Source organism: Rhea pennata, chromosome 13, assembly GCF_028389875.1.
Source record: "Rhea pennata isolate bPtePen1 chromosome 13, bPtePen1.pri, whole genome shotgun sequence".
NCBI lineage: Eukaryota > Metazoa > Chordata > Aves > Rheiformes > Rheidae > Rhea > Rhea pennata.
Genome location: NC_084675.1, coordinates 13001889 through 13014639, shown reverse-complemented (window position 1 = coordinate 13014639; position 12751 = coordinate 13001889). Strand labels below are relative to the sequence as shown.

General features: G+C 41.1%; 1 protein-coding gene across 1 annotated transcript in view; it reads left to right on the top strand.

Annotated features, from left to right (window-relative positions):
• PEPD (peptidase D) overlaps positions 1–12751 on the top strand; it is a 140851-nt gene that overhangs the window by 114129 nt on the left and 13971 nt on the right. The window contains exon 13 of the mRNA XM_062586556.1: positions 8066–8250. Within this exon, the coding sequence (XP_062442540.1) occupies positions 8066–8250 (185 nt within the window). The remainder of the gene's footprint in view (positions 1–8065; positions 8251–12751) is intronic.

Sequence of the window (12751 nt, the reverse complement as noted above, 5' to 3'; positions counted from 1 at the left end):
TTTCTGTGGCAACTTAATTTAACTTTTGTCAGTATAAGCTATTAAAGTATCAGCCAGCACTTTAAATAAATATATAACAACTGACGGAGGAAAGGGTGCGCAGCCCATAACGTTGGCAAGGGACAACGGACCATCAGTGAGTCTCAGAAAACTTGCAAGGTATTACTAAACAAAAACGATGGCATTGATTACTGGAGATCCCCCTGTCAGGCGTGCAAGGTAACCTTGCCCAGCATAGCATTAACCTACAGCAGGAGGTGAAAGAAAAAGGCAATTCTTTCTGTCCAGTTGAGCAGATCCTCCAGTCCCTGTGTGCAAGCAGCAATCTGTTGAAATGCCAGATTTCAGACGGAGAGTCTCACTGCAAACCTTCTGGGAACTGTTCTTTTCTGTTTGTGACTAATCTGCAGGAGCTGACCCATGCATACAGTGAGCATGCAACATCAGTGAAAAAAAAATAACACTGAGTTATTACCAAATATATAAAAAAAAAAAGCAGGCGCTTCAAAACAGCTGGGCTGTTCTGCCCCAAAGGCACTTTTGTGGAGCTTTTGGAGCACCCGTTCTGGTGGGACGCTCCCTGCAGGAGCTGCAGGGGCACGGGGGCAAACCTGCAGCTTTTGAGCTAAATCCATGCATACATGGATTTTTCCACAAAGATGCTGCTTACACAAAGCACATACATTTAGAAGTCCTTGCAGAACTAGAGTCTAAATCGGCTGCAACTTTTTAACCTTTCTTCTGTTAATTATTTTTAAGACTATTTAAGAAAAATCCTTTTGTCCATTGACTTTGGGTGGAATAACCTGTTCACGTTGTCTGCGCTAATTTTCTCTTGATTCAGTAGTCAGGAAATGTGCACGTTCCATATTATAATTTGAGCTGAAGTGCAAAGTTCGAGTCCTTTGGTCTTGACACTGCGTCAGCTGTAGCTGTCAGAGTGCAAACCTGCTAGACATAGATTATTCTGTTTGCACTGAATCTTATCTAAACAGAGTCTTTTCTAAGCTTCAAAGATAAGTTTCCATACCATGGTCTTCCCCCCTCCTACCAATCTTTTTCCTCCTCTTTTCAACATACACCTATTTGAAAGTATTATGAAGCAAAATTCATCAAATCTGCCAGTACTGGTCAATCAAAATGTTGCATATTTCCAGGCATGGAAAAAAAAATCCCTCGTCTTCCTCCACATCTATATCTATTCATATTTCATTTCTTAAGATTCCAGCATGGCTTACTATTGATTTTTCCCTCTGATATTGGTGATCATCATATGCAGGGTTTATAATGGGGAAGATGGGGTTTACCACTTAAAATTTCTGTAGTGCTGATGCAAATGAAATATCACAACACAACCAAATAGCATGATGCTCTTCAACCTCTTGAAGAAGAGATGGGAGTTTCAGAGGCAGTGGTGGCCATCTCTGGTTCTCTTCAGTGATTCCTGCTCCTGTCACTGAAGACATCTTACAGGAAGGGCTGAGGTATGTCTTTTGTGGAGTCTGCCCTGTTTTGGAGCTGCAGCACTGGGTCTTGGCGCATGTCTGTAGCAGTCATGAGCACTTTGCTGAAGGCAGAAAGAGAGAGCTGCATCTGTTTCTGGCCCCTGTTTTCACCATGTCTGGAGGGTGGAGGGCCACCCCGTTGCCGGCTGCGAGAGCACGGGGGCAGAGGGTCCAGTAGAGCAAGTCCAGACGATTGCTTGAGATAGCAGAGGGCAGTCTGGCATCCAACAACGATTGGATGTTGCCATTAGTACTGGATACATCTGCAGCAAGTTCAGCATAGCCCTTGCCACTAGTTTAGGGTGGGAGAGCTAACAGGACCTTCTCTTCATACAGCAGCCAAACCACCACTGTAAAACACAGCCAAAGACTGGGTCACTAAAAATAGGCATCCATATATTCATCTTGTGCTGACCTTGTGACTCCTATAGGTAATTATCTACACAATATATAAAACTGAGGGTAGGACCAACTTTCCCAAATGTTGTCAGTGTTTAAGTACAGAATTTTGATTTCCTGCTGGTTGTTGGGGTACCTTGGTCTGTACCAGAGAGTTATCTTACCTGGCACCTTAAGAAACAAATCTAAAACATTGAGTGACTGTTTCATATTTCATCCAGCATGAGAAAAGCATGAAAATCAGAAATATAACCAATTCTTCTCAAGCTTCCAAGTGAAGAGGGAAGAAATGATCATTTTTATGATTTAAATGATGTCTTGGGTTGTTTTTAAACTGGATTTGATTAGAATTTTCAAGGACCTATTGTTTTATGTCTGATACGGTTGCTGTGTGTTGGCAGATTTTAATCTGCTCCAGGGGTTTGCTGGCTGGACAGGGATTGCATGTTATGTCTGCGTTTTAGTGGCACTGCCAGGAGACATCAGGCCTTTTGCCCTTGTCTGTGCACACTCAGAAATTAAATGTAACCTTAACCTTAGCACAATTTGGGGAGAAATTACTACAACCTTGCCATAGCAATTTTTTTTAGTAAGATTGTGACATCTGTGCTGGCAAAAAACACCCACCCAGCAACAACAAAAAACCCTGCTAAATCATTTGTGGTTTAATCGTTGTCATATTACAACCACAAAGTACCCTAAGTAGCGGCCAAAAAAATCCTGTTAGACCTTTTCAGATCACTCTCCGACCAAAGTGGCTAAATACCAAGCAGTAATTCTAAATTACTTCTGTATGCTGTTTCTACTTCATGTTCTAGAATAGTTCTAATAAAGCACCAGAAAATAATCACTGCAGTGAAAACACCACTGAGGTAATGGCAATTTAGGCTCAACTGTAATGTGATATTTTATAAAAATTCTCCTTTTAATTCTACTGTTTACACGGTTATAGCATGTACCTTCACGGACAGAGATTACATGTAGTTCCTCGTTTCACTGGAACCATTCCTTTCCTTTTTTCTCAAATGAAAATCTGCACTACAGTGTGATCAAAGAGACAATGTCTTTATATGATGTTCCTGAATCTTTTAAACGTAGTGTGCTATCTGAGTTTTGGTGGATTTTGGCAGATGGAAAATTAGAGAGGAAATACTTTCAAGTAAAACAATATCCTTTTTTTTTTCCTGTTTTGTCATTCACAATAACATCTAAGATTATCAGGTAACACTGAGGTTATGGGGAAAAAGTCAAACTAGACCTTGTGGTATACTTAACGTCTTATTCTTGCCATTTCTGAATGCAGTGTATCACAGTTGTGCAGAGTTCTGCTCTGCTATTAGAAAGGGAGCTACCTCTGAACAGTGCCCAGCCGCTGCGGTTCATCCGCGGCCTGTCGCCTTCCAGTGTCAGGCGTAGCCGCTGTCCGGTCCATGCTGTGTGCTTGACTTTATTCGAGGGATCTCAAATATTTCCATTGCATATGTTGCTGTAAAAGGTGCTTCTATCTCGGCCTCTTGCCCGCGCGCACGCTGCACGGCAAGCAGAGGCCCGCGGCGCAGCCTCGGGCACGGGGCTTTCCCGTGGACCGGTGGCTGGGCAGGACCCGCGTTGCCCGGAGTCTGTTTGGCAGCGAATGCAGCATGGAGCAGACACACCATCAGCAGATTTTCCCCAGTGCAGGCTTCTTTTGGTACAAGCTTTCAAAGTCCAAGGACCTTCCAATCTGGCTTTCTAAACCTCATCTATCGGTGGGGTGTGACTGGTTTAGAAATTGGCTTAAAGATAGTAGTGGAACTAACCTTTTTACACAAAAAGCATGTCTGCAGCTATGGTAAACTTCCCTAGAGCTTAAAAATAATGGTCCTGCATAATAAATCAGTACAATGTTTTAGTGGGTGATTGGTGGTGTGAGGCTAGTTCAGATCACTATTGCAAAACAGTCAGCGGTTGCAGTAACACACACAACTAATGTCAGATCCGCCTGCGTAGAATTTTTACAAGTTGGTTTTTTCAGTTGTGTTTTTAATTGTTTTGTCTCACTACAAAACTGATAACACAGTGTTTGACTTCTGCTGTGTCAGCTTGCAGCAGGTGACAGAGCCGTCTCCCGGGCAGGGGCTTGTCCAAGGCAGCCCCCGTGAATAAAGCCCCCGTTGTAAAAGATGCTCTTCATTCATTTTTGGATGGTTGATTGTTTTGCTTCATGTCTGAAAATGTTGTCTTTTCAGATGAGGTGTTCCTTGGTTGTGTGCAGGAGGGCATCTTTATTATCGCTTTCTGTGTTTTAACATACTAAAATTATCCACATAGATATTTGAACAGAATATAGATGTGCCTGTGCTTTAACACAGAGATCCTCACTTCAAGTCCTCTGGCATATCCAGCTTGTTGAATCGCGTATTGTATGAGAAGAGATTACCCAAAAGATCTGTTCATGGCTTTCCTAGGAAAGTTGGCTGTGATACTTAATTTTTCCTCCCTTACGTGCTTCTCACAAGTACTGAGAGTTCAGTATGTCTATATGAAAATCAGATCAGCCAGAGTCAGAGGACTGTTGTAAGCCAAGTAAACTTACCAGTTTACTTAAAATACTGTTAAGTGCAGATATGCTAGCCAGTCCCTTAGATGGCTAGTTTTGTATAGGCCATTGTAATATAAGGATTTCAGTTGCCAGATAACTAATAAAATTCTAGGTTTAAATAAATTTGAAGAGTTGTATATCTGCTTATTGTTATTAAATGCATATAATTTATTAATATATTTTTATATATAAAACATGTACTAAAAGATCTTTCTTGATTTAGGATGTCTACTTCCTTCAGTAGACTGTGTCCAGTACTTTTAAGTAGTTGTCATATTACTGTAAAGTAGTTGTTTCTCTTAACAAAGTTAATGTTTTTCAGATTATAAAAGTATTGGGAAATGTTTGAAGAAAGCCTTGCATTTAGAGCTTCTTTCCTCGTCAAATTACTGTTTAAAAAAGTGGAGGGAAAAATCTGTTTGCACTCTATAATCAAAGTTTATTCCTAGCATGGAGGGAATCAGTTCATATCAAGCAATACTAGTATATTGCTGTTTTTTTAACTGAAGAGCCATAAGGTCTTTCCACTTAGTTCACTATCTCTAGTTAGCTCAAAAAAACTCATATTTTATCTTAGCACAATAATAATAGTATACATATGTACATCTGACTATATTATACAATGCTTGTAGGTTAAAACGTCTATATTCCAAACGCAACATAGATTTAATCATATAGAATAAAAATTCTCCAGGTTGCAATGTTTAATGCATGAAGTGGCTTGGAAGAGGTTGTCTAATAGCGTAAAAATAGCACCACACTGTCTTACTAGAATAAAACACAGAACCAAACAATGGGAAAAAATGGTGTATCAAAACATTTTTGGTCTTTTTTTGTTTGTTTGTTTGTTTGTTTTAATTAAGACTGTACTTTAATACCTATTTACTTGCAAAACAAGATTTGTGCTATTTAGCAGGGCACCTGCAGCAGTAATTTAATTTTCCTGTTGCCAGTGCTGCGCCTAGGCTGTTCACAGCGACTGCCGCTGCAGTTCTGCTGGCCGGGACAAACCGATGGCGCCGGTCGGGAGGGACGTCGCAGAGGGGTCCCACGCCGGTCGGGAGGGACGTCGCAGAGGGGTCCCACGCTGGTTGGGAGGGACGTCGCAGAGGGGTCCCACGCTGGTCGGGAGGGACGTCGCAGAGGGGTCCCACGCCGGTCGGGAGGGACGTCGCAGAGGGGTCCCATAGCTTTTGCAGGCTCTGCTCTGGGTGCTACCACTGGTCAGAGGGAGAAGCCAAAACTGCCCAATTCTCATCCAGCTGCAGGAGCTTTTCTTGCAGTGGAGCTTTTTGTTGTCCCCAACCTCTAATGAAGTAAGTAAGATGGATGTAAGCTGAAGCAGGAGGAGGATGCAGAGTGCTGTGAGTAGGAAGCAGAGCAGGGAAGTAGTCAGGCTGCTTCTCACTGAGGAGGAAAAAGGAAAGGTAGAGGGCAGGGGAAAAAGGGGTTCTGTTGGTTTTGCTCAGGGGTCAGAGATGCTCAAAGGTTACAACCACAGCAATTTTTTAATTAGGGCAGTAGTATCAGTGATTCACTCTATTCAAGGTTTGCAGAAGAATGGATATATGTATTTGATGTTTTATTTTGTAATCAGTGAAGTTAGCTGTGACAATTGATTTTTCCTCCCTTGCATGCTTATCACAAGTATTGAGAGTTCAGATTAGCAGAGTTTCATACCCCAAGTAAACTTACTAGTTTGCTTAAAATATAGTTAAGTGCAGATATGCTAGCCAGTCCTTTAGACAGCTAGGCTTATAAGTAGAGTTTGTAGGTCTGGACTAGGACAAATATTATCAGCACAGTTGCAGAGGGAAGCTTTATTGCAAACGGCAGACACCTCACCTTCACTTCTCCTCGCAGACGCTTCATTTTAAGTTCACATAGAGCATCCACTGCTGTGGTTGTGTTTTGTCTCCTAACAACACAATTCCAACATTGGTGCTTATATCAAAAGAGGTTGAAGCTTCAGTTAGTTGACCACAGTCCATTATTATATATGGCTTTGCAGTCATGGAGATAAAAATAGAAGACTTATAGTAATGCTTAGTTAAAAAATCGTGGAAGAGATCTCAGAAGAACATCTCATTTCTTAAGAAAGAGTAATAAAGACTTTAGAGCAGTTTCAGTTGATTGCAAAGTGTAGAAGCTTAGCTGGGAGTTGTGTACAGGAATTCTCTATTCCTACAACTACAGAATAAACAGGAAAATGACCATGATTCAGTAATAATTCCAGTCTGATATCAGTACTATCAGTACAATAGACTGTAATGATTTGAATTTATGGGAGCCTGTTGTGAAGTAGCCATAAAATAACTTCAGATGAATTTGGAGTAGTGAACATTGCAATACAATCGATGCTCAAAGAAAAGGTAATATTTAAGTTAATATCAAGAAAGGTGATGAAGTGTGAACTCTTCCTGCTCTGGGCAGAAGAGGAGGCTGCCCGTCACCAGACTGACCTGCTGAGCTGCTCCAGTAGTGATATTAGGGGCAGTGGCAGGGTGCACTGGTGTCTGCATGGGCAGTGTGCATATTCAACAACCACTTGTTACTTGTTACTCTGCTTCTGACCTTTATATCAGGGCCATGTCACATGATGGGGTTTTATTTAAGCATTCCCATAGGATTGTTGTATTTCAGCCTTCGGTACCTTTAACAAGAACTGCTAATGTAATTATTAAGTGACGTTAGTGTTCACAAGATGCTAAAGCTTGTGTGCTTAACCAGAGTAAAACATATGGAGCTTGATGAGAATTTAGCCTTAAAAATTGCTGGGTTTTTTAAATTTAATCATGCCAAAAGAGAACAAGCAAAATATTCTTTTACTGTACCTTAGCCCTAGTTGTCTTGACTGTGCAAACACTCTGTTGATGATGACTCAAAGCCATGGTGAACTAATTAAGACAGTACTGTGTTACTAACAAAAGGGCTGCTTTCTTCCTCCCTCCTCCCCCCAGCAGTTTGTCAAACAAAATTGTATCCTATACCAAAATAATAGAAATCCAATGTCTCCTGGCACTCTGTCTGTAGTCAACCAACAGTATTTTGTAATGCTGTTTTAGTATGTGCATTAGAGGGCTTGTGTTTTACACAGCCCATTAACACAAGGGAATCGTTAATTTCTGGAGAGTGTCATTGCCAGAAGGATGTGGGCTTAAATCTTCTATGTCCGTAGAAAACTACTAGCCATCTCAAATCTTCTAACGGATATAGTCACTATTGAAAATAATAGTTATAGCAACATCTTGTGCTCTGCATTTTAAACAACTGCATTTTACCAGTTGATACTCTTGGAAAACTCACTGATATATCTGCATCTGCACAGACATGCCTGGATGTCTTAAAACCTTTTTTGTTCGAATCCAGCTTACCAGATGCTGCTGTTTCTCGTCTGTCGCTTTCTGTGCTTTGCATGCATAACTTGTGCTGTTTAAAGTATTTTTGTGCTAATGTAGTTGCTCTTTTTGCCTTTGCTTTTCTATAAATGAAGGGTGCATGTGTTGCATCTGCTTCTTAAAAGTTGTCTTTAAAAACTTCTAGCAATAGTTAACTGAGCTGCTCGTTTCTGCTCTCCAAGGGGTCGCCTGGCCTGATATGCACCGTCTGGCTGACAGAGTCCATCTGGAGGAGCTGACGAAAATTGGCATTCTGAAAGGCAGTGTAGATGACATGGTGAAGGTTCATCTGGGGGCAATATTTATGCCACACGGACTTGGACACCTACTTGGAATTGACGTGCACGACGTTGGAGGCTACCCAGAGGTTAGTGTTAATCCATTCTTGCTTGCCTTGCAGATTAACCCTTCTGAAGTCGCTCAGCATTTCTCTTAACTTCACAGTTAGTCAGTCGCCTCTTCCCTGAGGTCGAGCAAATGTGCACAGTCAGTGTGTTTCTTTTAAGTGGTATTTTATGCAGTTTACTTTAAGGGGATCTATTATTTCATCAAAACATAAATTGCTTATGGGGAGAAGTCAACTGATGCTGCTCTTCAGGCATTCTTGATCTGTTGAACATCTATGCAAGCTATGACCTTCCTCCCTGGCTCACCAGGGTATGTGTATCACGAAGGCATACCTGTGCCATGGCACAGAGATCAGTGCTCTGCCCGCGGCACACTCCATAGCCCCCTTCCAGATGTGACAAGGCTGGCAGAGTCCAACGCTGCACATGGGCTGAGAAACCCTGGCAGTTGACATCTGCAAACATGCTGGCTCCTGTCCTGTCTGGACCACGCTGTCCAAACTTTGATCTCCACTGCCAGTGTGGGCACCAGTACAGGTGTATTGTCCAGGAATGCAAATGAAAAGGCAAAGGCTGTTAGGTCTTCTTGTCTTTGCAGATGTAAAAGCATAATTTCTTGTGGTCTGGGTATCTATAGAAAGCACAGAATGATTATCTTTTTTTCTTGAGCTAACGTGATGGTTCATGAGTGTGATCTGAAAGCAGAATGGGAATAATTCTGTACCCAGTGGTAAGATGTTTGCAATGATATTAATAATCTCTGAGGAGAATTGAACTTAAGGTTTGAATAAAGAAAGGAAGTTTGCAGCAATTTCAGAAGGATTTTCTTTGCGTTGCATTTTGGTTTTAAGGGTTTTCAGTAATGCAATATGAAAATGAATCTGTGTCCTTCTTTCTTTTTGTTCTGTAAGATAGTTCTCTTATCTGAAAAATAAACCAAGAGTTTGTTAGGTCTGGCTTGAGAGCACTTAGGAATTTGTTTCTGTTGGGTGGACAGGCTACATGACAGCTAATGTTTCTGATTTGTCTTTTGCAGAGCAGGAAGAAAAAGTATATAGTGTTTGAGGATACTTGTATTTTTAAATACTACAATATAATTATTGTTGATACACAATATTGTGATGACAATATTTTGGCATTGGCTATTAAACTTACATGTAATGAAAATGAAACAAAAATCAAAAGCAGCTCTGTACTGAGTTTAAAGCTTCCTCGCTAGCTAGCAGAGAAAGGATGGTGGTTGTCATCTTCCCTCCTTCTCCCAAGAGAATTCTCTCTCTGTGCGAATACCAGCATTCAGCAAAATGCAAGAGATGTAGTGCATGGGAGAGCTCATGAACTCCAAAGTCCCGGAGCCCAGTGTTGCGTGCCTTTGCGTAGTTTCTTTTAGCTTGTGTTTGTGAATAACCTTGCTGAATTCAGTGGAGTTTCTTTGGCTTGGGCACATGTTCAAGCCTTGGTTGTGTGGCGAGTAAACTGAGTTTTAGGAACAAGCAAGAAGAATTGTGGGTGTGAAAAAAATGTGGGTTTTGACAGCAGTCTGATCTGCCTGCCATTTTGGACATGCAACCTGTTATAGATGAATCTAAGATTTAGTGCTTGGATTCTCAAATGGGTTAAGTTCTCCACTTTGACATTTAAGGTACATAAAAATACTGATGCTCTGTGTGGACAGAGGACGCTATACTTGCGGATATTGAAATTATTTGTGGGTGTAGACATGCAGCAGCATTCTAAAATTCATGATATGTTTTGCCTGGTTAATTAGTTTCAAAATTTTATCCTAAGTAACAGATTCCCTGAGTATGGGGGAAAGCCGTGTGTGAGCTCAAAAGCCACCAGCTCTGCCGCGCTCGTCCCTTGGTCCCCGTCGCAGTGCCTGTGCTCCCTCACCTTGGGCCCACAGCGGCACTGCCTGGGCGCTGGAGCACCCGGCGGCACAAAACCCTGCAGCAAAAGCCTGCCGGCGGGCGAGCTTTGCTAGGACATGGCACTGTCCTCGGCACGGTTTTCCCATGGCAAATCTCAACGTGAGCATTTCCCACGTGAGCGTGGTGCCCGGCCGCGGTGCGCACGAGACGGCTCGTGGTCCGCATTTCACTGCTCCCCGGAAAAGCGTGTTTTGAGGACATCTGGTAGACTCTGGCATGATTTTGGTGCATTTTAAACGTTCACCAACTAGCAAGATTTTTACAAGGAATTTTACGAAGTTGTTTGTGTGTTTGTTGTGCAGCCCATGCCTCTAGTATCATGTTTTTTTTGTTTTTTTTTTTTTTCCTAACTGGTTAAGAAGCGAGTTATTTGCTTTTGGCTGAGGGAATTTCTGGGAGTATTACAAAGGATTTTTTAAAAATAAAAACTTTCCAAGTGGATATTATTCCATTATTTTTCCTCAAGTGTAAACAGTTACATTTGGAATAATACAATAAGCTTTAATTTCCTAATTTTTATCCGTCACAAAGTTTTGCGTGTTCCAAAAAAACTATTTCCAGACATTGTTAGCTTAGATTAGTTATTCATTAGTAGCCAAAGGTTGTTTTTTTTCAAAATTGGCAATAAATTTTCATCTTTTCCAGTAAGCAGCTTTCACATGCAGCATTGAACAAGCACTTTCTTCCTCTTTGACAAATGCTGTAAAAAGTTTGCACATTTTCTGTAAGGGGTATTCTGGGATATTAAAAAATACAACATTTCTTTTCCTTTATTGCCATAATAAAGGATAGTCAGTTTTAGCCAACAGTAAATGTGGCATAGCAACTACTTTAGGACAAGATTTTTGAAAGAATATAGCCTCCAATATTTCTCCTTTAAGCACCTAAGTAAATGTCCTGGTTTTCAGAAGTACTCAGCAGTCAAGAGCTCCTTTGAGCATCTGGTCTCCTGTAGGGTACCGTGTTATTCCTAGTGGGAAGCTGAGCATTGAACACTTCTTTGAAAATCTGGCTGCTTCTTCTAAGGGTCTAAGTAAAACTTGAGCAGTTCTGAAAATCCGGCCCCAGTGGTACTAATCACTTCAGCAAATCTGGCCCTGAGTCAGAAAGAGCTAGCTTCAAAGGGTGAAAACTCCACTGGGTTTAGCTTCAGCTGTAAAATTTAATCGTGGAGATAGTTTTCCCACACTCTTTCATTTGTTTCTGGGTAAATTCAATATGGGATATAAATGAGGATTTGTGCCTATTTCAACTGAGAAAGTGTGGTAGGTGATCCCAAATTTTCAGACCCCGAGGTAGACAGGGCTGAAGTTTTCATTTAAATCTAGGTTCCATGTCTCTAGATGCTCAAGTTGATTCAATTTCATGTTATATTAATTGATTGTAAGGCTCTGAAGAATGCTAAGTACATTTTATGACTTCTATAATAATAAGCCAGTTAATTTAAATTAGGTTAACAGCTACTAATCTTGTGAATTAAGAGTTCCATTTTGTTTTGTTTTCAGAAATGTTAAGATTTACCTCAGTTTGATTTTTATTCATTTCTCTAGTCTCATGAAAAGCTGGTCCTTTCATTGCTATTCACCATCATCAAATTAAGGGTTGAGGCTTGTTTTAATCCTAGAGTTATCCATGTCCTTCCATTACTGTGCCTGCTTGGGGAACATCTTTACTGTTTAAAGAGGTGCACAAGCAGTGCCTGGCAAAAAGTTTTCTCCCAGGTTCCCCTGACTATCTGGAGATTTAGGTCACTAAACCTGCTTGAGAATGTGGGAATAATCTTCTTCCCTTTCCTGTTCTGGCAAGAATCATTTTCCTTATGTATCCTACCTTATGCTGAAGCATTTTTCTTTTTTCTTTTTTTTTCCCCCTTGGCTAGCATTGCAAATGATGCATTGATTTTTTTTTCCCTTTAAGAAGCAGAGGATGAAGTGAATTTATTAAGGAGCCTAAAGCTTTTATGTAGAGCCCAAGCGATGCAGTTTGCTTCGCTGGTCATAACCTTGCAAAGCCAAAGCCTTGCTGCGGCCTTGTGTATCCAGGGCTTGCAGACATGAAACAGCCAATACAACAGGCACACATACTTACTATACTTACATAAGCACAGAGTAAAAAGGCCTTTAACCAGCTTTAGGTTTAGGTTTTTTTCTAGTAATCAGTTGTATACCTGGGGAAAAGATTAGGCGAAGCCTGCTGCTTTGAGGAGAAGCCCCTCAAATTCACTCTTTTTGATTAGGTTCCTTTTAGGCAGAGTCACGACATGGTTATGTGGGCCAGCAAGGTGCAAGCACAAAAAAAAAATTGTAAAAACTTTCAACTCTACAGGAACTTCCATACAGGGTAGTGCTGAAATCTATAATGCTCGTTGCTGATCTGTTGGATCCAACCACCAACTAGGAGAGTTTTCTACTGCCTAAGATTTCTTTCCCTGGGATTTTTTACACCTTCTAGTATTAGATTAGTAGATCTTCTTATCCCTGCTGCAGCATCTTGCGTGTGTGCAGAATATTGCTCAGTTCCCAGCAGCTTTTCCTACGAGGATCAATGCTTGAGTTTGAGTGTTTATAAAAACCGGGGAGGCTGGGGGAGC